Genomic DNA, 27,485 nt, shown 5'->3' with positions numbered 1-27,485 from the left:
AATTCTTTATTGCAATGAAAAATGTAAATAAGCACCACATGGAGGAAGCACTACGATAAAATTACTCAAAACTCTGAACAATTTGCTCATTCTCTCATTTTCATTTCAAATATCACACATTCCTTTGGAAGAATTCTGGGCAGACCCACAAACAGAAAGGCAGCTTACAGGTGTATGTTAAATACCACTCAATTCGAATATAATTAATATAATACAAGATTACAGTTCAATAGTTCTGATGTAATGAGTATTTCCCAGCCTTCACGTTTCCTCTCTCTTGCTTGAAAACCCTGATTCCTTTTGGACTAGAATTCCACATGTCTATGAATCTCACATAGGGAGCAACAGGCAAAATATCCAACTCTCAACCCAAACCAACATATAGTCCAGCAGGAAAATTATACTGACTAGATGCATGAACCTGACAGTGGGAGAATTTCCCCCAATCCCACTCCGCTGCCAACAGTCTCAGCTGAGACCAACTAATTCAGCACAGACCAATGCTAAACTAGGGATTAGTAGCAGATCAGTAGCAGATCATGTGCATTACCAGTGAAGCCACATTTTGTTTCCTCAACAAAAAATAATAAGCTCCTGTGAATTACGAAATGCTACAAACATTGCTTTATTCATTTGCATCAGTTTATAGCTCTTAATAAGCAACCTAAGCATGTCAAATACCTGAACAAATGCCATGTCACTTTCCAAGGCACGAAAGGTAAATATTCCCAAATGAGATATTCTCAGAATCTTTTCAAAGCACTTAATTCCAACCCTTGCCAACCAGCACTACTTTTCATCACTCTCCTATTGAATAACTGATACAGGGGTAACTTCCAAAGGCATTAATTCCACACATCCCACTGGCCATTAAACATATGGTCATCCTTCAATGTGAACCTATACAGTAAGAGCAGGTGGTCTAGTCTACTGTGTAATGCATTACATCCACACCAAACCCTAATGTCCATCAATATTCCAGTGGGAGTCACTGAACACTAACTAGATTCGTTCATTTTATAAAGTTTCTGATTGCCAAATTCTTCCTCTGTACTAGACTCAGTAAAGTTGTTTTTGAATTTCATTACACTTCAAACTCCTGGGTGTATGTGAACTCAAAGAAAGCTCTTTTAAATGTACAAATCTAAACTGCACTATATACCGGTGAGGTGTGGTCCCATGGGTGCTGCTGATCCTTGCTGGGATGCAAGGTGATGGGCACTGAACCTGGTTATGAGTGCAATTCCACAAGTGCAAGCAGCCCTTCAACAGCTTCAAAAAAAATGCATCCATCAGCCAAGTGTACACTTTCCAGCAAAAATCCCTGGATCGTGACCAGGAACAGTCGGCTGAGATTTTGATTTCTTGTTTAGAGACACTAATTTTAGCACCAAGAGTTGTGCCTTGAACCTTTGAAGGTCTAGACCAAGGTTGTCACTGAAATGTGCATACCCAGAGCAAAACTCAAGAATGTAAACTGAATCCAAAGCCTTTATCTTAGGAATTCATGTAGATGGAAAGGCTCCAATCACACAAGACTGGATCTCGCATACCTCCGTAGTCTCTGAATGCCAACGTATATTATCCCGAATGTGTTTAAACAAAAACATGGCACACTGGTTTGTGTATTACAAGCTTTCCATTAACTTATGCATTTTTAAATAAATCAGTTAGTTAAAATAGTTAAGTCCTTCTCCTTAGCAATGATAAAATCAATCAATGTGCGTTTCCACTTAAATAAGTAGAGGTGCTTATAGATGCCATGTAATAATTAGTTCATGCTGGTGTTATGGCAGAAGCTTGGTACAAAATTCCTTGAAACACACATTGTTGCACTGCATCTCAGTGGCAGCACTGCAGACCTTCCTGTCCGAGAGGCTAACTTATTTCTTCCTCTAACATCTCGGTTTACGGTCCCGCTGCAGCTCTTAGCTCCCAGTTTAGTGCAGAGTAGTACAGTTGTATTAAGTCATCTCTGGAACATGTAAATTGAGAATGGAGCGTAATACTATCACGGCACAGCAAACCAAGTCTTGTTAATGTAGAAGCTGTACATCCTGAAATGTTTGAGCTAGTCAGGAGCGATGTCCCTTTTGTTATATGTATATCGGTTGCTCCTGTCCTGTTAGCAGCCGGTAAGTTGCAGCTGGCATTGTCTTTATGTGTATCTAGACATGAAGAAACAGTTATTACAGTATAAATATCCACATCATTTCTAAATCTCTTGTCTTCATGCAAACACAAGCTGTGTTTCAGGCAGTATTGAGCTGCAGAGCAGAGGGCCCAGGTTTGATCTCTGCCTTTAGAATTGTCCAATTGCCCCAGTACCCTCGATTAGGGATAAGGTTGGAGGGTGTAGAACCAGATAGTGTATGTGCTGTTAAGCACGATCAATGACTCAAAACAAACATATGAATGTGAGTAGGCCACTCAGTCCTTCGAGCCTGCTCTGCCCTTCAACAAGATCATGACTGGTCTGATTTTAATCTCAATTCTACATTTCTGCACATTCCCAATGGTCGCTTATTCTGTTGGTAATCAAGAATCTGTCTCCTTCTGCCTTAACAAAAATGGAACGATTTGGCATCCACTGCTTTTTGAGGAAGGGAACTCCAAAGAGTCTCAATGCTCAGATAAAAATTGTTTCCTAATCTCCATTTTTAAATGATGAGCCCTGGCTCTAGATTCTCCCACAAGAGGAAATATTCTTTCAAAATCTACCTGGTCAAGTCTTATACCACAACCACTTGATGAAGGAGCAACACTCCGAAAACTAGTGCTTCCAAATAAACCTTTAGGACTATAGCCTGGTGTTGTGTGATTTTTAATTTCGTCCACCCCCGTCCAACACTGGCACCTCTAAGTCATGTTTCAATTCAATCACCTCTAACTCTTCTAAATTCCAGAGAATGCTAGACAGGCCTTTCTCATAAGGCAATCCACCCATTCCAATATTCCTTTCGGAGAATGCAAATATATCAGTACCTGATTAGAAACAGATTTGATGATGACGCTTCCCTGGAGATGGCTAATTCCTGACACTCACTGCCCAAGCTCATTAATGCATCATGCCACTTTGAGCAAGGACCCAGTTGTCAGTAGGGCAAGAGGAGGGAAAATGACAAATTGCCCAAACCATCCCCTCGCAGAAGTTTGATTTTCTAACATACTGGTTTTGGGCATATACTTTGAAAGGAAGACTAAAATATTTTCAAAATATGGATAGGCAAATTGCAAAATACTAGTTACATGGAAACCAAATTAGTGAAGTGCAATTATCCACCATAAGAGAATTCCTGGAGTGAATACTGGTGCATAATTGAGAGATTTTAAACAATTGTCAGAGAAGTTTGGCACAGCAACACTTTTGACACAGGAATGCAGAAATACAAATACAACACAAATTTCTCTGATCTGTTGTCGTAGGGAACCGACAGAAATAATTACAAGTTAACGGTGACTTATCTATTAATTTATTTGGAATTCTGGTTCCATGACATTCCTGAATTCGCAGTTTCTTTTTAAGACATACTTTTGTGTGCCTCAGCAACTCTTTTTCTTTTCTCCCTAGTGGCAGTTTATTTGAATTAGATTCCCTATTGTGTAGAAACAGGCCCCTCAGCCCAACAAACTCAAACCAACCCTCCCGAAGAGTATCCCACCCAGACCCATTCCCCTTCATTTACCCTTTACTCATGCACCTAAACCTTTACATCCCTGAACACTATGGGCAATTTTAGCACAGTTAATTCACCTAACCTGCACAACTTTGTATTGTGGGAGAAAACCGGAGCACTTGGAGGAAACCCAAGCAGACATTGGGAGAATGTGCAAACTCCACACAGACAGTTGCCCAAGGCTGGAACTGAATCAGATCTCTGGTGCTGTGAGGCAGCAGTGCTAACCAATGAGCCACGGTGCCACCCTCTGTTATTTAACAGTGGAAGGGAAATCACAGTCTAAATTAATTTTGTCCTAATGCAATATCCACCCAGATTATGAGCATGACAACCAACTAATGTTTTGACCTTCCTAACCAAGACAGGTCAATGATAACTGTAGCAATCCTAAAACTGACTCAAGGTCTTATACCTTGAGCATGAAGTCACATAGTTAGTCATCAATACAGGGTGCTTCTCAATAAGCAGAGACTATGCAATTCTTTTAATACCTGCTCTGTACTTTTGCTACTTACCTCACCAATGGCATTTGAAAGTCTTTGCACAATCTTATCATGTGGAGTTGCAACAACACTTTGTCCGTTTATTTCAATGATGCGGTGTCCTACTCGGATCCCACCTCGCTCTGCAATTCCACCTCTCATGAGGCTGTAGATCTGAATCAAGAAGCCAACAGAATATTTAGCAACATTGACGTGTTCGGTTATTGACCTGCTGCTGATTTTACATCAAGGCCAATCTTAGTGCCTTTAAAATTAAAAAAAAATTAAGTCTGCTCACCTTGTTGGCCTTTCCCTTAAATTCTCCTTTCCCTGTTTTTTTTAAGAGTTTCTGAGTTTTACTTTTAATGTGTATTATGATCTTATCAGAAAACTGAATCATCGCCTGAAGAGCAAACATTTGCAGCACCTCAGGGAGAAGGCAGGGGAGTGGCTTTGGTCCAAAAATTCTTGCACTGAACCAGCATTGACTTGATGGGCAAATGGCCTGTTACTGCTCTATAAACATTCTATAATTCTAATTTTTTAAAAATAAATTTTAAAACAGCTTTTCTTCTCCCCCTGGGTCATCTCTGAAAGGTTTTTCAAAAGTTTTGACAGTCCAATCAAAAAGCCACAAGATGGTCTTGAATCACATTGGTTAATGTCTAAACTTCCGGAAGCAACAGAATGAAAATGGACTCACTCCGCTGCAGTCAGCATGAGGAAGGAACACTTGGCTGGAGTGAACTTGTACAGTATATATAAGGGGTTAAGATGGGAATTTCAAGAAGCTCACACACCACACACCACACACCACAGGTGAACAACTCAGCAAATGGGAGAAATTTTAAATAAATGAGGATTTTGTAAAACCAGTTGCTGAGGTGTAAGTTTAAGACGGAATTGACTGACAGGTTCAGATGACGTCAGCACAGATCTCAATTTCCAGGTTAGGTTATAGTCCCTGTAACTCACTCCCAACACTCATCAGACCTCGAAAGTGGTAGTATCCAATGACAACGGTGCACAATGCTTGACCTAGTGGTCTAAAATGAAGATAGCTTTTGACAGTGTCAAGTAACTCCTAATGGACATAGATTATCTGCACAAAACTGCTCCTGATTCAAGACGAATTAGCAATCTGTTCGAAATAACTGACAAAATGAAATCTTCTGGCAGAAAACTGCTGTCAATTCTACTAAAATGAATCTGACCATATTTTACAGTGAAACATTATCAAAGGCCACCAGTTTTTCACAGAAGCCTTACAGTACAGCAAAGGCAATGCGTAGCTTGCAACGTTTTGAAAAGCTTTTCCACTACATTAATGATGTGCCATCAAATGTATAATAGTCCATGTAGAGCTGAGTTACAGTGACCACTTTAAATGGCGGTGACCTATCTCCTGCACTGGAGATACGCACTATTTTTCAAAAAAGGGAACTTGCCAGGATTGACAAAGGGATTGATAAACATGCTGCAACTATGATCTATTCACAATGCTAACCCTTTAAAAGAACCAAAATTTACATAGCACCTTCCATGATCATGTGAATGAATGATGATTGATTGCCACTTGTACTCCACAATGAACAAAAGACCAAAATAGTGAAAAGCTTCAACTGATCATACTGCAAAACAGCCAAGTGCTTACTTTGGTTACAGTCATTGTTGCAATACAGGAGACATAGGCAAATTTCCATTTAGCAAGGTCTCAGAAAAGTCAATAAGATGTTATCTTTATCAATATAACTAAACATTAACAGAAATCCTAATTTAATTAATAATTAGATATCCTATGTTATCAGTGTAACAGACAGAAAGGAAATTGCTATTTAACCTCCCTCAGAAATGTAGGTGAATTCTAAGCTCAATATCATGTGGGTGAATTAGATTTGACTCAAAATGAATATCAATCGCAACACTTTCTGTACTACATACAAATTATCCCATCGAACCGTGGTGAAGCTGCCAGCAGCACAATGGCCAGTGCTCCTGATGGTGCCAAGTTATCGGCTGGAGGACACAATTTGTTGCCCCCTGCTCTATCAACACTGGATCTCCATCAACTATCTATCAATACTCTATCAACAGGAAACAACAATTAAAAGTGAGAATGGAAATGAAACAAGTTAAACAAAATGTTTAAAAGTTCAAATTATTTTCCTTCCTTTGATACCCAGCATGAGGAAGTGCTGAATTATTAGTACACATTTCTCTCAACTGCGCGAATAACCTTTTCTACAAAATGGCAGAGCCTGAGAAGCTAGAAATTCCTAGCGATTACCAACGGCATAAGATCGGATAGCTTCAGTGTTGGCAAAAGTTGCCATCAAGGATGCCCTCTCTTGACACTACTATTTACACTAGTGATCGAACCGCTGGCGGAAGCTATCCGAACTGACCCCAATCTAACGGCCCCGGAGGTAGGATCGGGCAAGCATAAAATTACTCTTTATGTGAATGACATCCTTTATTTAAATGATCCATTGACATCTGTACCCCACTTAATTCAAGTGGTTAATTCATTTTGTATGTTTTCGGGGTACAATATTAATTTTATGAAATCAGAGGTCATGCCACTAGGAGGTCTTGCCAGCATAGTCAACTTTGTGGATGGTTCCCACTTCCCCTTTCAATGGTCACTGGGAGGTTCTCTCTATTTAGGTATTTTTATTACTCTGGTATTTGATCAGCTACATAAAGCTAATTATACACGTTTATTAGAGAAAATCAGGTAGGACCTCCGATGTTGGGACGTTCTCCCGATATCCTGGCTAGGAAGAATGGCTTTGGTCAAGATGAATGTTCTCCCTCGCCTATTATACCCGATGAGAATGCTTCCCCTGATGTTGCCGAGACAGGTGCTGCGTAAGCTTTATGGTTGGCTTGGTTCTTTTATTTGGAGTCATAGACAGCCCCTTATTAAATTAGATAAATTACAGCTCCCACAAGTAAGGGGAGGTCTAGATTTTCAGGATTTTAGGATGTACCAACTGAGTTCCCTGCTATCATATGCGGCTCTTGTGACCCACAATCAATTTGGCTGGATATCAAGGTTTCCCAAGCAAATTGCCCCCTCATCAATCTGTTATTTATGGATAAGATGAGAATTGTCACAGATCACTGTAAAAACACGACTGTACTAAACACAATCAAAGCTTGGAGGATGATACGACAGGATGAGGACAATTTACAAAAAATCTCCCCTTTTGCTCAGATAGCGGGAATGTTGGGGTTTCAGCCCGGCTTGACAAATGCTGGATTTAAAATTTGGGAGTCCAGAGGAATTTCCTATTTGGGAGATCTGTTCAATGGGGAACTCATGATATGCTTTGAACAGTTGCGTCAAAAGTCCGGGTTGCCTAGCAAGGATCTCGTTCGATATTTTCAAGTACGAGACTTTGTACAAAAAAAGACCACATTAATGACTAATCCTTACAAATCAGATATGGAAAGGAGAGTGCCAATGGGTTTACCCTCGGTCAGTACTCTCTATCACTCGCTAGGTAATAAGGTATCGAAAGACACGGAATAGCAATATAAAACCTGCACTCAAGAATTAGGGATGGAAATCTCCTTAGAGATGTGGGAGGATATCTGGGAAAATCTCTATCTGAAATAGAACTCAGGTTATTCAATTGAAGATACATCATAGGGCCCATATGACACCAGAGCAGCTTAAAAATGGGGTAAAAAATGAGGTCTGCAGATGCTGGAGATCACAGCTGAAAATGTGTTGCTGGTTAAAGCACAGCAGGTTAGGCAGCATCCAAGGAACAGGAAATTCGACGTTTCAGGCATAAGCCTGAATGAGCCCTTCATCAGGAATGAGCCTGATGAAGGGCTTATGCCTGATGAAGGGCTTATGCCCAAAACGTCGAATTTCCTGTTCCTTGGATGCTGCCTAACCTGCTGTGCTTTAACCAGCAACACATTTTCACCAGAGCGGCTTGCAAAGTTCAAGGCAGGAGCATCCCTAATGTGCCCCAAGTGTAAAATAGAAGTTGATACTCTCACTCATTGTTTGTGGACATGCCGTAAGATTCGTAGACACTGGGACAGTGTAGCAAATGCCTTGGCAAAGATTTTGGGAATGGAGATCGGGTTGGACTCAGTGTCTCTCCTTTGGGCTTTCCAAATCTTCCTTCTCTAGATGCGTACGGGAAGAAACTGTTTACTATTCTCTCCTCTTGTGCGAGGAAAAACATTTTAGCAAGCTTGGTATCGGAAAGTCCCCCAGGACTTTCGAATTGGCATAGGATAGTTATGGAACATATTCCCCTGGCCTTCCTTACGAATATGGTGCACCAGAAAATGGAATTGTTTTACAGAACATGGTGGCTCTTCTTGAGCTACATCGATGCAGATGTATCAGCCATAATGTCTAGGGCCTTTGTTTAGCCATGAGGATGATGTTTGTTGGTTCGGGGGCCCCTGGGAGGAAGAATCCCATATAAATATGGGTCTTGTTATGATTTGATATAATTTTATTTTGAATGCTTATTTATTTATTTACTTACTTTGTTAGTTATGTACTATACTGTAGCCTTATATATAATATATATAAAGTCTTCTTTCATATATCTTACTTTGTGTTTTGGTAGTTTGTAGAGTAGATTAGCAGTTAGTTTTCTTAATTTATATCACTGCTGTAACTATGTTATAAAGTAGTTACACTATTTTATATTAGTTTTGTAATTTTGTAAAAAAAAAGTCCAAAAACCTTTTCTTTTCAATAAAAACATTTACAAAAATATGGTTCATTATAGGTATACGAATAGGAAGGGTTTGGAGGGATATGGGCCGGGTGCTGGCAAGTGGGACTAGATTGGGTTGGGATATCTGGCATGTACGGGTTGGATCGAAGGGTCTGTTTCCACTCTGTACATCTCTATGACTCTATATTTTACTTACAATGCCATCCTGTACACTAAATCCAAGCTGGTGTTTTTGATCTGGTCGTTTGATAATTGCTGTGGTGACTGGAGGACAACGTACAATGTTGAGTGTCACTTCAGACTGGTATTTCAAGTCCTTTAAAAGCAATATGTTAAATGTCAGATAAAAATCTGGTGTAAAACCTAAGTGTCTAACTGGCAGTAAGATCACTACAAAAACCGTGCAAAGTATGGTCAGCGTCACTCACCATTCCTTAACTTAATAGACAGTTACATTGAAAAAACAACACTTTGTTTCATAAAAGGATGCAAAGATAAAGCTAGCATCTGCAGCCCAGTCAGTTTAACCTTGGGGATACAAAATCTTTTAAATGTGATAGAGAGACAGAATAAAAAAGTAAGTTGTAACGAACCTTTACAAAACTCTATTTCAACTTTAACTACTTAACCTTAAATACTGAGCACTGCTTTTAGGAAGGATGTGAGGTATTAAAAGAGATCAAACCTCGTTAAAAAGAGGCACAAATTTGAAGTGTTTCATTTTGCATTCATCAGGTTTTAAAAAGTGACCAAAAAAGATTCACATGAAACGCTCCAGGGATGAGAACTTCGGTGATGTGAATAGAATGGGAGGAGCTAGGTGTTGTCCACGCAGAAGGTTGACAGGACATTTGTTAATTGTGTTCAAAATGGAGGGACCTAGACAAAGTAATTACTGTTCTTACGGCAGGCTGGTAAGAACCAGAGGACATTTCAAAGGTGACTGACAGATGAGTCAATGGCAAGATATGAAAACAAAACCTTTTATACACTTTGAATGGTTAGATGCAGACTGAATTGAAAGTGTGGCGCTCAGGCATGAGTGGGGATTTGAAACGGCTATTGCCTAAGTACTCAGAAAGAAGATGAGCAGGACCATATGGAAAGCATACAAAAGCGAAATTAATAGCTGCCTTTTGTGTTGTAACCACTTTATGAATCTATTGTACTAAGTAGCAGCTATTATCCATTTGCCTAATAAGTTATGCATTTAATTGTTTTTCATTGCTTGGCAAAGTGCAACCTCATAAATGCAGCAACCCACTCTCCCTGTGCTGAAAACTGGATAGCAGCTTCTCTCTCACCATTGGGAGCACAACCGCCAAACCATATCTAATCAGGAATACAAAAGCAGAATACTGCAGATGTTTCAAATTTGAAACAAAAATGGAAAGCACTTTGAAGGTCAAACAAGATTAACGGAGAGAAAATCTTTAACATTGTTTCTCCTCCACAGATTCTGTATGATCTACTGAGAATTTTCAGCATTGTGTGTTTTAATTTCCTGTTGTTGTCTGAATGCCAGATGCACACACTTATCCAGATACTGTATTGGATGCCTGTTCGATTTTTCTCTCCCAATATCAGAACACACAGGAAAGCTGTAGTACCCCAACTGCGTAGGGAGCCAAGTTCCTAATGTCTAGGAGAAAGTGAGGACTTGCAGATGCTGGAGCTCAGAGTCAAAAGGTGTGGCGTTGGAAAAGCGCAGCATGTCAGGCAGCACGTGAGGAGAGAAGCGTTGACATTTTGGGCATAAGCCCTTCATCAGAACATGCCGATGATGTGCACATCAACTCTCCTGCTCCTTGGATACGGTCTCATCTGCTGTGCTTTTCCAGCACCACAAATTTTGACTCTAAGCTCCCAATGTGTCTGGTTTAACATCTAAAAGTGCCTTCCAGGTAGCTGAGGAGTAAACAAACCAGTAAACAACATAAGCATATTTTTCCAATAGTTTGGAGTTGCGTCTGGTAACACCAGCTGAAGATATGGAGTTAGCTAACAACACCCAGTTCTACATCTCTCCTTTCCACTGTCCAACAATCATCTAAACAGTGGCCATTTCTTTGCCCATCTTCTAAACTGTCCAAGTCATTCTGCAGCTTCTCCCCCAACCACCCCCACTTCATCAACACTACCTGTCCCTCCACCTATATTTGTGTCATGTGCAAACTTAGCAACAATGCCCTCTGTTCCTTCATTCCAATCACATGAATGGCTGTGGTCACAACACTGACCTCTGCGGAACACTAGCTATCATCCTGAAAAAGGCCCCATTATCCCCACTCTCTGTCTTCTGCCAGTCAGCCATTTCTCTATCTATGCCAGTACTTTGCCGTTAATGCCAAAGCATTTGATAAAAATCTGCTTTCTCCTCAAGGTCAGACCAATTCTGACTTCATCCCTGCTGAGGAAACCAACTTTTGCAATACAATCCCATCATGTCAATACACTTCCGTTACCACATATGACTGGACAGTTTTTATCTGCAAGCCTAGACAACAGAATGTCATCGAGGGGAAAGTGAGGACTGCAGATGCTGGAGAGTCAGATTCGAAAAGTGTGACACTGGAAAAAGCACACAGGTCAGACAACATCCGAGGAGCAGGACCATCAATATTTCGCGCATAAGCCCTTCATCAGGAATGGTAGGGCAAAGGGGTACGAGTGATTAATGGGAGGGAAGGTAGGTGGGATGGCATTTTTTTTGCAAGATCACTTTTGAATTCAACATTTAAACAAACTGGTATTTACAGACATTACATTTAAAATTAAATCCAACTTTTAAAAGCAGCACCAAGTAAATAATACAAAACAGCATGATTATAAGTAGGCCATCCCACCTACCTTCCCCTCAGCTCCACTCCCAACCCCCATTTACGTCTAAGGCCCCTTTCCCCTCCGTATTCCTGATGAAAGGCTTATGCCCAAAATGTCGACTCTCTTCCTCCTTGGATGTTGCCTGACCTGCTGTGCTTTTTCCAGCGCCACACTTTTCAACAGAATGTCATCTCTGTCTGTTAAAACACAATTCTATGTTTACTTGACATACACAAACTTTCATTTCCTAGTAGTGGTCACTTGATGAGTCCTTGGATCGCTGCCCATTCATAGTTCAAGAATGTTAAGATCAATTGCAATTTACTATCACTCTATAGCTGAGACCTACTTGGTTTGTGTGGCTCAATATCACAGCCAGCAGGAAGTTGTCTCTAAGGAGGTTGCACTCAGACGCTTATATCAATGCATAAAGTTATATCAGAGAAACTGACTCCAATTTATAACAAAAATCATTGCTGCTCGGGAAACTATATCTTAAGGCAACAAGATAAATAAAGGAAGTAATGCTCAGAAACTGTGGCGCTGCAGGAATACAGTACCTTGATTATTCCCTGGCAGGTAGCGAGCGGTAGTCCAACTAAACTAGTGCCATTCACAGAAATGATTTGGTCACCAATGTTCAGCTCTCCTGATCGTTCCGTTGGCCCACCGTGCATCAGGTTAGCTATTACCACTGTGGGAAGGATGGAGCCCCACCCTGACTCCACAATTACAAGGCCAAGGATCTCTCCCTTTGCTTTCTCTATTCGGACCTACGTTGAAACCAGAACTGCATTAGTCACTCACATGCACAGTGGAAATTTGCGCAGTAAAAACATCATCACATATTTTAACAACTGGCACGATTTCCCAACCGAGAAGAATTTGGGGGAAAAAAATGATGGGAAACTATCATTAACCAGCAGACTCTCGTACCTTCCCAAATTTCTTCCCTCATTTCTTGAGGGCATTCTGTTGCTGTCCCACAGGCACTAGCAGTTCTCATGACCAACCCACACTGGTGTTGTTAGAAATTTTCCTGCTTTTATCTCAAGTTAATTCTAAATCAACTACCATTCCTACACTGTCATAGTTCACAAATTTAGAGTGATACTGCATTAGACTAGAACACGATTCAAAGGATCCCAGAATGTAACAACATTTTAAGATTAATCTTTGGGCACTATCTTCTAAAATTCAAGTGTAATTACTTCTCTTCCTTACTTACTTTGCTGCCTCTCCCTCTTTACTAAATTCATCAGGGCATACAATGCCTGCTTAAAACTATGTTCAAAGAATAACATCAATTCAATACTGCCTAAACTGAAAGTCAAAGACAAAGACGTAATCCTAGTCTGTGCCAACAGTCAATTTCAGTAGGAAAATCACTCCAACTGCCTTAGCATCTCAGAAATTATAGACTTAGATTGGGGGAATGATCAACCTGAGAATTTATTCCTGATCACCACATGGTGACCCTTGGTAGTAGTTAATGCAAGAAAAGAATTGTTAGTTTTGGCTGCAACATGCCACTCAGCAGAAGACTGTATTGCTCACAAACATCATTTCAGCAAGTGGTGGAAGGTCATCTACATTGTAGATGAATAAATAATCAAAAGCCAGTGCCTCTAGGATTGATGTGGAGAAAAACTAGCAACCCAAATCCTTAAGATGCTTTTGGTAACACCCAGTAGTAAAAAGCACTGTCCAGTCTCCTCCCAATAGTTTTTTTTAAAACAAATGAAAACTAACATCCCCAGATATTCTTAAACTCTTAATATTGAAACTCTAACTATAATTTTACTCACTTCACCTCCATATTAGATGCTCACCTCTTTGGAGTTCTCTGACTTGGAAAAATGTACAAGATCCCCATTGTAAAATTCGGTGTCAAGTAAATCATTGTATTCATTAGGACTCAGATCCGCAGGGTTGATACCATTAGCATTCAGAAACTGCTGGTAGGCCACAGTGAAAGCTTGGCCTATCGCTTGTGCGATAAGTGATGCCTGCAAGCGAAGGCAGAAACTAAGTTTTTGCTTCAGAAGGAGATGTTGGGTCTTCAGTTAATTTTGCAACAGATACAAATGGATCATAAAATGGGAGGTGGTCAAACATATTTGCATTCAGGTTCTTTACAAGACTTTTGGAACAAATTCATCAGTTTTTTTGTGCTAACTACTTGCAAAACCAACATACTCCCAAGGTATACTTGGAACACTTACCTTGTTTTAATCAAAGAAAATCAGCACTTTACACTACATTAAAAAAAAGTAACATAAACCAAACACTGCTAAGCCAATAAATTCAAGATTCCCCTGAGTCAAATTGCAAGATCCCCTCTAGTCCAGGGACCATTGTTTAAAGATCTATGCTATAACAAAATAACACATGCTACTCACATCCTCTGATTCAAAGACATGGCATATCATCTTGTACTCTCGCTTTCCAGCAGGCGAGTTCCTGGTCTCCTGGTCTGGCGATTTACGTGGCATTCGTCGACGAGCCATGAAAACTATTGTAGTTCCAATATCTGCAATGTACGAAATGGTCTGTAGAGGGTGATCCATCAGGGCTTCCTACAGTAACAGGGATTTGATTTGTGACAAACTAAAGACACAGGCCCGCAATATATTGTTATATAGAGTAAATGGCTTTCATTTAAAGATAGGGCTGTTCAGCTCTACCTCTGAGATTGATTAGACAAAGAATTTATAAAATAATTACTGATTTCTTTCCAAGCTTTTGTTGGGGGTGGGGGTGGAGGCGATGAGATACATATTTTTGTACTGCACGACACAAGGTAGACTTTATTTCTGTGCACAATCAGAAGTGCAATCTTTCAGTTGGGATACCAAACAAAACTGCAGCTGTCTTCTCATGAGTAAACAGAGTCAGAGAGCACATAAATAGACCCTTCAATCCAACTCATCCGTGCTGATCACACATCCCATTCTGACCTAGTCCCATTTGGCACATATCCGTCTAGGTAGAGAATTAATGAAAAGCACTGGAATATAGGTTTTGTTTTATTTGTTTGGGAGATTTGGATAGCACTGGCTAGGCCAGCATTTATTTATGCCGCTTTAGATGTGGTCAGCTGCCTTCCTGAATGCTAGGGCGCACACACTGTGCTGTTAGGAAGGCAGTGTCAGCACTATGAACCATAACAGTGAAGGAATGGTGATATATTTCCAAGCCAGGATCTTATATTAGAGTGGTGCTGGAAAAGCACAGCAGTTCAGGCAGCATCCGAGGAGCAGTAAAATCGAAGTTTCAGACAAAAGCCCTTCATCAGGAATACAGGCAGAGAGCCTGAAGGGTGGAGGGATAAATGAGAGGGTGGGGGTGGGGAGAAATTAGCATAGAGTACAATAGGTGAGTGGGGGAGGGGATGAAGGTGATAGGTCGGGGGGGTGGAGTGGATAGGTGGAAAGGAAGATAGGCAGGTAGGACAAGTCATGGGGACAGTGCTGAGCTGGAAGTTTGGAACTGAGGTGAGGTGGGGGAAGGGGAAATGAGGAAACTGTTGAAGTCCACATTGATGCCCTGGGGCTGAAGTGTTCCGAGGCGGAATATGAGGCGTTCTTCCTCCAGGCGTCTCGTGGTGAGGGAGCAGTAGTGAAGGAGGCCCAGGACCTCCATGTCCTCAGCAGAGTGGGAGGGGGAGTTGAAATGTTGGGCCACAGGGCGGTGTGGTTGATTGGTGCGGGTGCCCCAGAGATGTTCCCTAAAGCGCTCTGCTAGGAGGCATCCAGTCTCCCCAATGTAGAAGAGACCACATCGGGAGCAACGGATACAATAAATGATATTGGTGGATGGGCCAGTTCAGTTTCTACTTAATAATACCCCAGACGATATCAATAGAGGAGGATTCTGCGATATCAGTGCTACCAGCAATCAAGAAGGGGATGGTTAGATTTTCTCTTGTTGGAGAAGGTCACTGCCCGGCTCTTACATGGCATGAATTTTTTTTTGCAATTTATCGACCTAGCTAGGACTTGCTGGCTCCTTTAATAACTAAAGTGTTGAATGATGTTGCATGTTGAACACTCCAACTTCTTAGGATGGAGGGTAGCTCCCTGATGGAGTGACTTAAGACATTACCTGAGGAACCACTTCAGCATTATCCAGGAAGAAGATTGATTGACCAGAACCATCATTCTTTGTTCTAAACATGACTCCAACCAGAGGTCAGTTTTCTTTCAATTCCCATTGACTCTAGTTTTACTTGGGCTGCTTGATGCCACACTTGATCAAATGTTGCCTTTTTGCAAGGACAGTCACGCTCATCTCACCTCACCACTGGAGTTGAGCTCTGTTGTCGATGTATGATGACCAGAAACCAAAGACCCAACTTATGGACCATCAATTTGAGGTTAGGAGAAAGGACCATAGAAAAGATATAGAGAGATTATGGATAAAGATTTGGAGAAACTGTGTAATTTCAAGTATCTGGGATCAACGGTGGCAGGAAATGGAAGTTTGGAAATGGAAATTAACAATTGTTAATTAACTGCTCTTGTAGGGGAGTAATCAAAAGAAGTACAGTAAAGTGTTTTATAATAGAAAATTATCGCTGAAACTGAAAGGGACAATCCACAAGACAGTATTGAGACTGGTGCTGTTACACAGTGGATCAACTTGGGAAACATCAAGTAGAGAGGGACAACAATGAGAGGGATACTAATGAGATGTGGATGCTAAGTTCATTGGAGTAATGATAAGAAACATCATCAGGGACCAGCACATTAGGTATTCACTGAAGATTGTCGAAATATCAAATCAAGTAGTTAATTGTAGTTAAACAGCAATTTAAATAGTAAGGTCATATGTGATGGAGTGAAAGAGGAAATGTGGTGAGGTGACTGATTGAAGTGGGACTGCCAGAAATAAAGAAACAACCAAGACTAAATGCAGCAACAGGAGATTTTTAAACGATAGAGTTGAATGAGAAATAGATGACAGATAGATGAGATGAGTAAAGTGATCAACCAGCATTGTGATGGCCAAAAGTAAAATAGGAGAAGCTGAAAAAAGTATATCATATACCCTAGGTATATTATTAAATAGCTAATCCTTCTGTTACCTGTGTTTCTGCATTTAATACTTTAATTCGCTGTGTTGATATAAACAGATCCACTGCAGTCATTGGCTGTGACTCTCCTTCTGGTGCCTGATGAACAAACAAAGATAGTTATTTCATCGGTATGCCCAATATTTCCTGTTACGAATTGCTCTGTTTCATTGGAGTTTGCAGCTAATAGGAGCACCTCACAACATTTCATAGTTAATTTTGACAATGCATATGACTGAGAGACATTACAAAAAAAAATGGTGTCCTTGATTATCATATAACTTTTGCAAGCAGGAAACTGCAGAAGGAATCTGGGAACCTGATTTCTTTTACATTCTCTCCCTACCCAGGGATACTGAGGGCAGCGAGTCCTCACTTAATGTTGTGGGCGTATTCCTGAAAATTGAGACTTTTAAGTGATACCTAGGCTCTCCTAGGAAAAATACTAAAAATGAAGATCGGATACTTTCAACATTTCTTGCACAGAAGAAAACACACATACAAGTTCAAATATCATACCATACATGTGTAGTACTGCGCATTCCAAGCTGAAATGACTGATGAAACAAAACACTCAATTTCAAAGAAATACTGTATAATTAGGCATGTTAAGATTTTTCAGTTGAGAACAACAATAATTTTAAACATAGTAAGCCTAAAACATTGTAAGTTTAAATGCTGTTCATTCCCAATGCCTACACAAAATATTTTTTACATTTAAAAAAATGTCAAAGTAAAGAAGATATGCATATACCTTATTCAACTTTTACTGTATGTTTTTATGCTTAAGAAATTAACATTACAGTTTAGCTAGTTGCTTTAGATTGATAAAGCTCCATCAAGTGGCAGAAGTTTGTTGGTGCAGGCAGGACTGAATTTCCAGAACTACTGCAGTGACTAGCTTCTACCCAAGACTTCAAAATGGGAGCCAGAAGAGGAGAATCAGCTGAGGAGATGGTGGCAAAGCCTTTGGGAAATTTAAAGGTAAGAACAGAGGGCAGGAATAGGACTCATGAAGAAAAGGGATTGGTAGAAAGGACAGGACAAGCATTAGGTCAGGGATCCACACAGAGAGGGACTGTCGTCCCCAGTGGACACATTAGACACTGGGGACTACAAAAAAAAGGGAATGGATGGTGGAAACAGGAGTTTGTTCTTTTTGAGGGTGCTGGAGTGAATTGCATGGAAAATGAGGGACTCCAGAAGAGGGAGTGGAAACTCTGGGGGGGGGGTAAACATTATTTAAGTGGGAGGACCACCAAAATTAGAAGTGAAACTTGTAACATTAAGTAGGGAAACTGACCACTACTTTATTAATGATATTACAGCAGAACAACAGTAAATGAGTCAACATTAAGGGAGGACTTATTGTATTACATCCAAGGTCAGTTAAAAGTACAGGTTAAGTACCAAACCACCAGCAACCTCTTGGTCTATCTGACCGATATCACAATGAACACAGCAGCAGCAGAATGCTGCTCTAGGTTAAATGAATAGTATGTTACAATGCAATCTACTGACATTTAAAAACATGCTCAAAAGAAATATTAATTAGACTACTTTTCACAAGTACCTTTATCCTCCCCACTGCTTCCTGCGCTTGTGACATGCGAACATTCGTTGATGGATTTTTGTCAGAGAAGAGCTGAGTTGATCCAAGGTAACTCGCTGCAAATATGATTCCATCAAGGAGATCCTCAGAATCACAGGGTCCTGACACTTCATGGGAATAAAGAACAATAGCACCGTTACACCTGATTAAATTTCAAATCATTCATCTCTCCCTCCCGAAGACACAAGGTATGGATTATGTAGATACCGGATGTCCTCCAGGACCTGCCCTTGTGAATACGCTTAATGCAACAGCGCAATAAATGGTGCTAGACTTTCTGATCTTAAAATCCATTACAACCAAACATGAAATAGTCTTCAATTGAAATCAACACAAACATACTTTCCAGCAGGAATGGGTAAATAATGATTAGAAGCAGGAAATCTAACATCCATCTCCTCCCTCTTAAACCCAGGAGTTGCTACGGCAAATTGTGGAAGTCTGTGGAAATCACCCAAATTATTATTGACCAAGAATTTGACATCTTCTCTGGTTAGATTTACCACTTCTTTGGACAAACAATTCATGGTTGATCCAGTGAACATCACTGTTAACCTGTTTGGGTGGCACAGTGGTTAGCACTGCTGCCTCACAGCGCCAGAGACCTAGGTTCAACTCCCACCTCAGGCGACTGTCTGTGTGGAGTTTGCACATTCTCCCCGTATTTACGTGGGTTTCCTCCGGATGCTCCAGTTTCCTCCCACAGTCCAAAAATGTGCAAGTTAGGTGAACTGGCCACGCTAAATTACCTATTGTGTTAGGTGAAGGGGTAAATGTAGGGAATGGGTCTGGGTGGGTTCTGCTTCGGCAGGTAGGTGTGGACTTGTTGGGCAGAAGGGCCTGTTTCCACACTAAGTAATCTAGAAACTCTGTATGCTCCCTCATTTCAGAATCCATAAGATGTAGCAGCAGAAATAGTAAGAAATGAAATTAAATCAATGGAAAAAAAAACAATGTAGGGTCAGATGATGTAGAATTTGCATGGGTAAAATTGGGGACCCACAAAGGTGAGAAAAACATAGTGAGAGTTGCATTTAACCCTCCAAACAGTAGTCAGGATATAAGCAACAAGATACACCAGGAGATAGAAAAGGTGTCTAAGAAAGCAAGGTTACAGTCATCATGGGGGATTTCAATATGCAGACAGACTGGGAAAATCAAGTTGGTAGTAGATCACAAGGAATTTGTGGAATGTCTATGAGATGGCTTTTCAGAGCAGCTTATGGAGGAGCCCAGACAATGTTGTGCAATGAGACAAACCTGATAATTGAAATTTAGGTGAAGGAACCCTCAGGAGGCAGTGACCATAATATGATAGAATTTACCCTGCAATTTGAGAAAGAGAAGCTGAAATCAGATGTAACGGTATCACCGATGTAGCGGCCCTCCTGATGAAGGGCTCTTGCCCAAAACATTAATTCTCCTGCTCCTTGGATACTGCCTGACCTGCTATACTTTTCCAGCACCACACTCCACCTCCCCCCGTAACGGTATTACAGTTGAGTAAAGGCAACTATAGAGGCATGAAGAAGGAGCTGACCAAATTGACTGGGAGAGGAGCATGGCAGGAAAGACAATGGAACAGCAATGGCCGGAGTTTTTGCGAGTAATTCAGGAGACATAGCAAAAATTCATCCCTAGGAAAAGGAAGCATGCTGAAGAGACGATGAGGCAACCATGGCTAACAAGGGAAGTGAGGGATGGCATAAAAGCAAAAGCAAAATAATATAATGTGGCAAAGGGCAGTGGGAAGTCAGGGGATTGAGAAGCCTAACAAGACCAACAGAGGACATCGAAGAAAGAAATAAGGAAGGAGATCAAATATGAGGGTAAGCTAGCCAGTAATATTGAAGAAGATAGCAAGAGTCTCTTTAGAAATATAAAGGGCAAAAGAGAGACAAATGTGGATGCTGAGCCACTGGAAAATGACTCTGAAGTAGTAGTAATGGGGAACAAAGAAATGGTGGAGGAGCTGAACAAGTACTTTGTGTCAGTCTTCAGGGTGGAACACAAATAACATCCTAAAAATTCAAGAAAGTTGGGGGACAGAGGTGAGTATGGTGGCCATCATGAAAGAGAAGGTGCTAGAAAAACTGAAAGGCCTGAACATGGATAAATCACCTGGACCAGATGGACTACACGCCAGAGTTCTGAAAGAGAATACCTGAAGAGATAGTGGAGTCATTAGGAATCATTGAAGTCAGGGGGTAGAGGACTGGAAAATTGCTAAATGCAACTCCCCTGTTTAAAAAAGGAGAAAGGCAAACAAAAGGAAATTACAGCCGATTGGACTAACCTTAGTCATTGGTAAGATTTTGGAGTCTATTGTGAAGGATGAAATTTCTGAATACTTGGATGTGTATGGTAAAATAGGGCAAAGTCAGCATGATTTCATCAAGGGGAGGTCGTGCCTGAAATCTGCTGGAGTTATTTGAGGAGACAATGAGCTGATTAAACAAAGGAGAGCCAATGAATGTTACCTACTTAGACTTCCAGAATGCCTTTGAAAATTTGCAACCCAGGAGGCTGCTGAGCGAGATAAGAGTCCATGGTGTTAGAGGCATGGTACTTTCTTGGATAGAAGATTGGTTGTCTGACACAAAGCAGAGAATGGGGACACAAGGGTCCTTCTCAGGATGGTAGCCGGTAACTAGTGGTGTTCCACAAAGGTCAGTGTTACGACCACAACTTTTCACTTTATATATTAATGATCTAGATGAAGGTACGGAGGTCATCCTGAATACATTTACAGATGATACAAAGATAGGTAGAGCGACAGGGTAATATTGAGGAGGCGGGGAGACTGCAGAAGGACTTAGACAAGTTAAGAGAGTAGGTAAAGAAATGGCAGATGGAATACAACATGGGAAAGTGTGAGGTCGTGCACTCTAGTAGGACGAAGACAGGAATAGGCTATTTTCTAAATAGGGAGAAAATTCAGAAATGCAAAGGGACTTGGGAGTCCTAGTCCAGGATTCTCTGATGGTTAACTTGCAGGTTGCATCAGTAGTTAGTAAAGCAGTTACAATGTTGGCATTTATTTTGAGAGGACTAGAATATAAAAGCAGACATGTACTTCTGAGGCTTTAGAAGGCTCTGATCAGACTATATTTAGAGCAATTTTGGGCCCCATATCTCAGGAACAATGTACTGGCCCTGTAACGGGTCCAAAGGAGGTTCACAATAATGATCCCAGGAATGAAAGGCTTAACATATGAGAAACGTTTGAGGACTCTGGGTCTTTCCACGATGGAGTTTAGAAGGATTTGGGGGGGGGGGGGGGGGGGGAGGATGTAATTGAAACTTACAGAATACTGAAAGGCCTGGACAGAGTGGATTTTGAGAAAATGTTCCCATTGGTGGGAGAGAACAGGACCCAAGGGCACAGCCTTAGAGAAAAGGAAAGACTCTTTAGAACAGAGATGAGCAGAAACTTCTTCAGCCAGAGCATGGTGAATCTTTGGAATTCATTGCCCCAGAAGGCTGTGAAGACCAGGTAATTTAAATATATTTAAGACAGAGATGGATAGGTTCTTGATTGTTAAAAGGATCAAAGCTTATGGGGAGAAGGTAGGAGGATGGGGTTGAGAAACATATCAGCCATGACTGATTGACAGGGCAGAATGATGGGCCGAATGGCCTGATTTCTGCTCTAATGTCTTATGGTCTAGCTAGGCTACTCAACCTATCAGATCTGCTCTGATATTCAATGAGATCACAGCTGATCTGATAATCTTCAACTCCATTTTCCTGCCTTATCCCCATAACCTTTGAATCCCTTATTGAATTAATTAGATTTAATCTAGCGAACCTTCCCTAAACTGCCTCTAATGCCACCATCTCTTTCCTTTGATAAAGGACAGTTCACCTACGCCATTAAGTGAAGAACAACAGTTGAGCTCTCCCACTGTCATGGGTACGAACTAGCCCTTGAGTAACAGCATTAAAACAGATTCTCTCGTTGCAGGGTCTTATTGTGCACAAAGTTGCTGTGGTGTTTGCTACATTATAACAACATCAACACTTACAAAAACAATAGGTCTTCATTGGTTGTAGAGTGCTTTGGGATGTTCGGAGGCTGTAACAGGTGCCATAACAATGTACTTCTCACCTTTTTCTTGGCGAACCTGACTCACTGTACAGTAAATATAGACAGATATTTGAAGATTACCTTCTTTAAATGCAGGATAAGAAAATTTCTTCCTTGGCTGTAATTTAAAAAATGAAGACATTTAATTACAAAGTAAAAGCAATTACATTTGTTCAAAATGTTTGAGGTGGTTTAACTATTTCTGTTTGAACACATAAAATATTCTGTCTGAGTCCTTGGTTCGCTGGTAAATAAACTATCTAAACGGAATCTGCTGCAATCAGTCAGAGCACCAAATGGGTACAAGGTCCAGTCACTATTTCACTCCCTTCCACGTCGATGGGGCAAACATTATGGACGTGTTTGAAAGAAGGTTAGATATGTAGATGAGGTGATGGAAGGATATGGTGATAGGCCAGGTTAAAGGGAGGTAAGATGTACCTGCACAAACCTGTGTGGCTGAATGGCCTGTTTGCATTGTAAATACTATTAATGATATTCTAGTTGATATTTCTCTGCATCTAATCTGTAACTGTAACAATATGTTCTACATTCTGTTCTATTAGCCTGATGTAGGTATAAGATATAATTTGTCTAGGTAGCACGCTAAACAATACTTTTCACTGTATCTAGGTGTTTGATAATACTAAATCAAATCAAATTCTTGTATGCCTGATTGCTTTCAAAAATATGAATTAGAATCCCTACAGTGTGGAAACAGGCCATTTGACCCAACAAGTCCACACCGACCCTCCAAACAGTATCTCACCCAGACCCAATCCCCTGCACCTATTACTCTACATTTCTCCAGACCAAAGCATCCAACCTACATGTACCTGAACACGCTACACAATTTAGCATGGCCAATTCATCTAACCTGCGCATCCTTTGATTGTGGGAGGAAACCGGAGCACCAGGAGGAAACCCACACAGACACAGGGAGAACATGCAGACTCCACACACACAGTCGCCTGAGGCTGGAATCAAACCCAAATGTCTGGTGCTGAGAGATAGCAGTGCTAACCTCTGAGCCACTGTGCCACCCCAAGATGTCCCCAGGAACAAAATGCCCTAAACATTAGACACAAACATACGATTATTAGTACGGAAATGCAAATTCATACCTTTAAAGATATCTTTCTAAAAATTTTCAGTGTTTGTTGAAGTTTGTAGCCTTCGCTTGCTTAGGGTTTACTGCTGGACCATGTACAAAATTGGCTCTGATACTGCCAATGAATTAAAGCAAAACAAATCTAACGTTGGAATATTTGAATGGACAGAAGCAATACTATGGATTCCTACAGCACCAACTGTTTAATTCCCCTACTTTCTTGCTAGGTGCTTCTCCTGTCAGATTTTTCTTTAATAGCACTCAACTAACTAGTCAGCAATTAATCTGAAAAATCACAGGTACAACTGGACCATGTCATACAGCACCCAGCACGCTCAGTAATTAACACCACAGGAAATCTCCAAGAGTTACTGTAGAAAGTTATCAAGACTGAATTACCCTTCACTACAATACAAATCTTGAGCTTCCTGAGACAGACACAAAGGCTATCCCCAGTGTCAGTTATTTTCTTTATTCACTCATTGGATGTGGGTGTCACTGGCTGGCCAGCATTTTCAGGGCCATAAGGTTCAGATAGTCAGCGAGCCAAGCGTGGTTATGCACATCATCACAGGGTCCATTGTGTTGCAAAACCTCTTCTACATGATCCTAGTGACATATTTCAGCTCCAATCACAGAAAGCACCAATATCTCACCAGTGAGAAATCAACTTCCTGCACCTTACACTCAGGCTGAAGAGAGATCTTGCCAATTTAATCCTACATTATTGATGGTTCACAATCATTGGACCCACAATCATTTAGACCATGACCTGTAGCTGTCCCAATTTATTTTACCTGAGTCAAAGCTAGAATACATTATGTTGCATTCTGCTGAAACTTGAAACATTGTTTTTCCCTCTAAAGACTTTGCAAGCCCTGCGGAGCATTTGCCCCATTTTGTGTCCTTATTTCTTTAGTCTGAGTTGCATTACATTGGAGGTCAGAAGAGATTTACGAGATGGAACCAGTGGGTTGTCTTAAGAAGATAAGTCAGAGAGACCTGGTTTATTTCCAACAGAGTGTAAAAGAGAGATGACTTGCTTGAACTATATGTGACCCTGAATGGTCTGGACAAGGTAGCTGCAGAAAAGATGTTTCCTTTGGTGGATGAGTCCAAAATTAAGGGATACATAAAATTAGGAGTCATCCTTTGAGCACAGAGGAGTTTTTTTCCCTGAGAGTTATATGACTTTGGAATTCTCTGCACAGAAGACAATGGAAGTGGTGTGATTGTGTTTTTTTTAAAAAAACAGATTCCTGTTAGACAAGGGAATCAAAGGTTATCAGGGGACATGGGAAGGTGAAATTTGAAACACACAGATCAGCCATGATTTTATCAAACAACAGAACAAGCACAAAGGTTTAAATGGCCTTCTGTTTCTATTTCATATACTTGCATGTCATTGTGTAATAATCTTTTCAGACTGCTTTTCCCTACCTGACGATCACGTTCATGGATACTGCTTTCAGTGTGGCAAGCACCTCGATTTGCCACATCAGTGTGCTCAACATCGTCTTCAGGAAGAAAGGATTTGCTAATATTCTCAACCTCTTCTTTTAACTCTTTAATGGCCAAAGACAATGCCTCTCCCTCTTTCTTCCAGTCTTTCTTCAGGCTATATAATGGTCCACAATATAAAGAGCTTGAGTTATCATTTGCCCCATCACTGCTTGCACATAAATCCAGAGTCTGTTGGTGCTGGAGCATTTCATCAGTGTTTTTCTCAGATTGACCAACCACATTCCCAGTGGAAACTTCTTGTGAGGTTGTGTTGTTTTCAACAGTTCTTTCAGAAGCGTGACTGAATGTATTTGTAGACTGATCACTACATATCACATTGCCAATAACACCAAACTTTGAGCCTGGATAGCTTGCATGGGTTAATTCATTGCCATGATGAAGCAGGTCTTTCATTGCAGGTCTTCCAAGTCTCTCAGTAGACATTAAAGGCTCATGACTCATCTCAGTCAAAACATCCTGATGGTTAACTGTGTCAAATAATTGCCTTTCATCATTGGTCAATGAATCACTTTCAGTATCTATTGTTAGTTTGCCACCACTTTCTAAACTGTAACCATCCAACAGCTTTGCTTTGCTTTCTAAGGTCCCTGTGCCCTGCTCATAGTCACGTAACTGACTCAAAAGCAATTTGATCTGACAGTGATCATCATCCTCATTATCTTGAAGATCTGAAGTCTTCTCTACGTTGTCAATTTCTGAACTTAAGCTTATCATACCAATTCCAATCAAATTGTTTTCAGAATCTGTTGTTAGGTCTGACAAGTGCACAGAAGCACCCGCTTCACTCAATATGTTTTCTAGTTGCATGGTGTCCAGAGAGTTGTCTTGCTCGGTAACATCTTTGTTTAAAAGCGCACAGTGCTCATCACCATTAAAATCTTCCTCCAGGCTCTCTCCATTAGCATCCCAGCTGCCATGGTTTTCCTGAGAAACATCTTTATCGACCTCGGTTAGACTACTTTCCACACTGACTTCATCGTTTTCCAGTCCTTGGTCACCCATCCTAACCCCATTCATACATTGGCTCGAAGTCAGTGGGGGGTTATCAGCCTCAGTGAGACCTTCCTGCTTGTTCATACTAACCTCCCATTAACACTGTCCGTCCGGGATAAGTGAAGCATCAACATTGAGCATGTTCCTTTAAGCGGGGGAGAGGAGTGAATGTAATAAAGGTATAAATTTACTGCCCTGGGGAAGGCGGGCTCCTCTCTTACAGTGAATCCCAGTCACGAGTCTGGACGCAGAGAGCCCAGTCCCACTCCGAGTCAACCCGGCCCGGTCCCCAGCCCCTGGCCCCAGGGCGAGCGACTCGAGCAGCCGAATCACCATCCAATTCCGGGCCTGCTCCCGTTCGGCGTCAGACGCCGACCCCCCCCCAGTTCCCCTCCTGAGCCACGGAGCAGACTCCGACCCGACTGCCCGGAAAAGCCTGAACCACTAGGCCCGTCTCGAGCTCCGGACGTCGAATCGTGCGTCTGGCGTCATCGCAGTTTGCGTGGCGACGTCATCCCGCGGGCCCGGCGCCGGTCACGTGTCCCCCCCCCTGAGAGTGAAATGCCCCTGTGTCAGCTTGTGGGGGAATACTGTCAATGCTGCTCCACATCTTTAATAATTAAACTCACACGGAATGCTGGAGATTGATAGGAAGTGAACCAGAAAGTCTGACACAGGTAAGGATGGGACAGCTAACACTCCAGGAATTTGGGGTCAATCTTCAGGGCACTGCCACAACCAATCAAGAGGAGAAGTCATTAAAGTAAATAAGGTATTGTCCAGTTGGACATGTTCCCTTCTTAGTTTGGAGATGGAAGAAAAGTATTCAGTCAGAACCATTCATGTCATCAACAACCTTGAGATATAGAGGTCTATGCAGAAAAATGCTCTTGGTCCATTAAGTCAACTCCAGTAAACAAAAACCCACCAAACTATTCTAATCTCATTGTCCAGCACTTAGACCATTCTCGTATGCCTTGGCTTAGCAAGTGCACATCTAAATACTGTTTAAAATGTTATGAAGGTTTTTTGCTTCTACCACTCTCAGAGGCTGAGAGTTCTAGATTCCTATCACCCTCTGGTGAATAAGGTTTTCCTCACATGTCCTCCAAACCTCTGACCCATTCTGTCAAATGTATGCCCCGGTCCTTGATCCCTCCACCAAAGAGAAACGTTTCTTCCTATCCACTCTTGTCTGTTGCTGGTAAAATTTTATGCATCTCAATCATGTCTCCCCCCTGCCCCCACCCCACCCCCCAAAAGTCTCCTCTGCTCTTAGGACAACAACCTCAGTCTATCCAATCTCTCTTGATAACTAAAACTCTCTATCCCAGGCCTCATCCTGGTAAATCAATGTGCATCCTCTCCAGGG

The 27,485-nt window shown here is 41.3% G+C and overlaps 1 protein-coding gene across 1 annotated transcript; it reads right to left on the bottom strand.

Annotated features, from left to right (window-relative positions):
• On the bottom strand, positions 1–26,573 carry LOC132828951 (amyloid-beta A4 precursor protein-binding family A member 1-like). Its single transcript, XM_060846172.1, has 10 exons — positions 25,037–26,573; positions 22,567–22,603; positions 18,357–18,502; positions 16,796–16,882; positions 14,109–14,285; positions 13,539–13,715; positions 12,267–12,479; positions 9,080–9,199; positions 4,196–4,336; positions 1–2,168 (listed from the first exon to the last, which is right to left on the bottom strand). Exons 1-10 carry the CDS (start codon positions 26,195–26,197, stop codon positions 2,097–2,099), a joined length of 2,331 nt encoding a protein of 776 aa, XP_060702155.1. The 5' UTR covers positions 26,198–26,573; the 3' UTR covers positions 1–2,096.
• Positions 26,574–27,485: the final 912 nt, after the last annotated feature.

This window comes from Hemiscyllium ocellatum, chromosome 28 (genome assembly GCF_020745735.1).
Source record: "Hemiscyllium ocellatum isolate sHemOce1 chromosome 28, sHemOce1.pat.X.cur, whole genome shotgun sequence".
In the NCBI taxonomy this organism is placed as follows: Eukaryota; Metazoa; Chordata; class Chondrichthyes; order Orectolobiformes; family Hemiscylliidae; genus Hemiscyllium; species Hemiscyllium ocellatum.
Note: the sequence above shows the minus strand (reverse complement) of the source record. Positions and strands in the feature narration are given on the sequence as shown.

Coding starts and splice junctions, on each gene's coding strand:
- LOC132828951 (XM_060846172.1), bottom strand. CDS start 26,197: ATGAACAAGCAGGAAGGTCTCACTGAGGCTGATAACCCCCCACTGACT. Junction 18,503..22,566: donor TTATCCTGCATTTAAAGAAG/GTAATCTTCAAA, acceptor ATTCCCATGAAG/TGTCAGGACCCTGTGATTCT. Junction 13,716..14,108: donor ATGTCTTTGAATCAGAGGAT/GTGAGTAGCATG, acceptor CTTCGCTTGCAG/GCATCACTTATCGCACAAGC.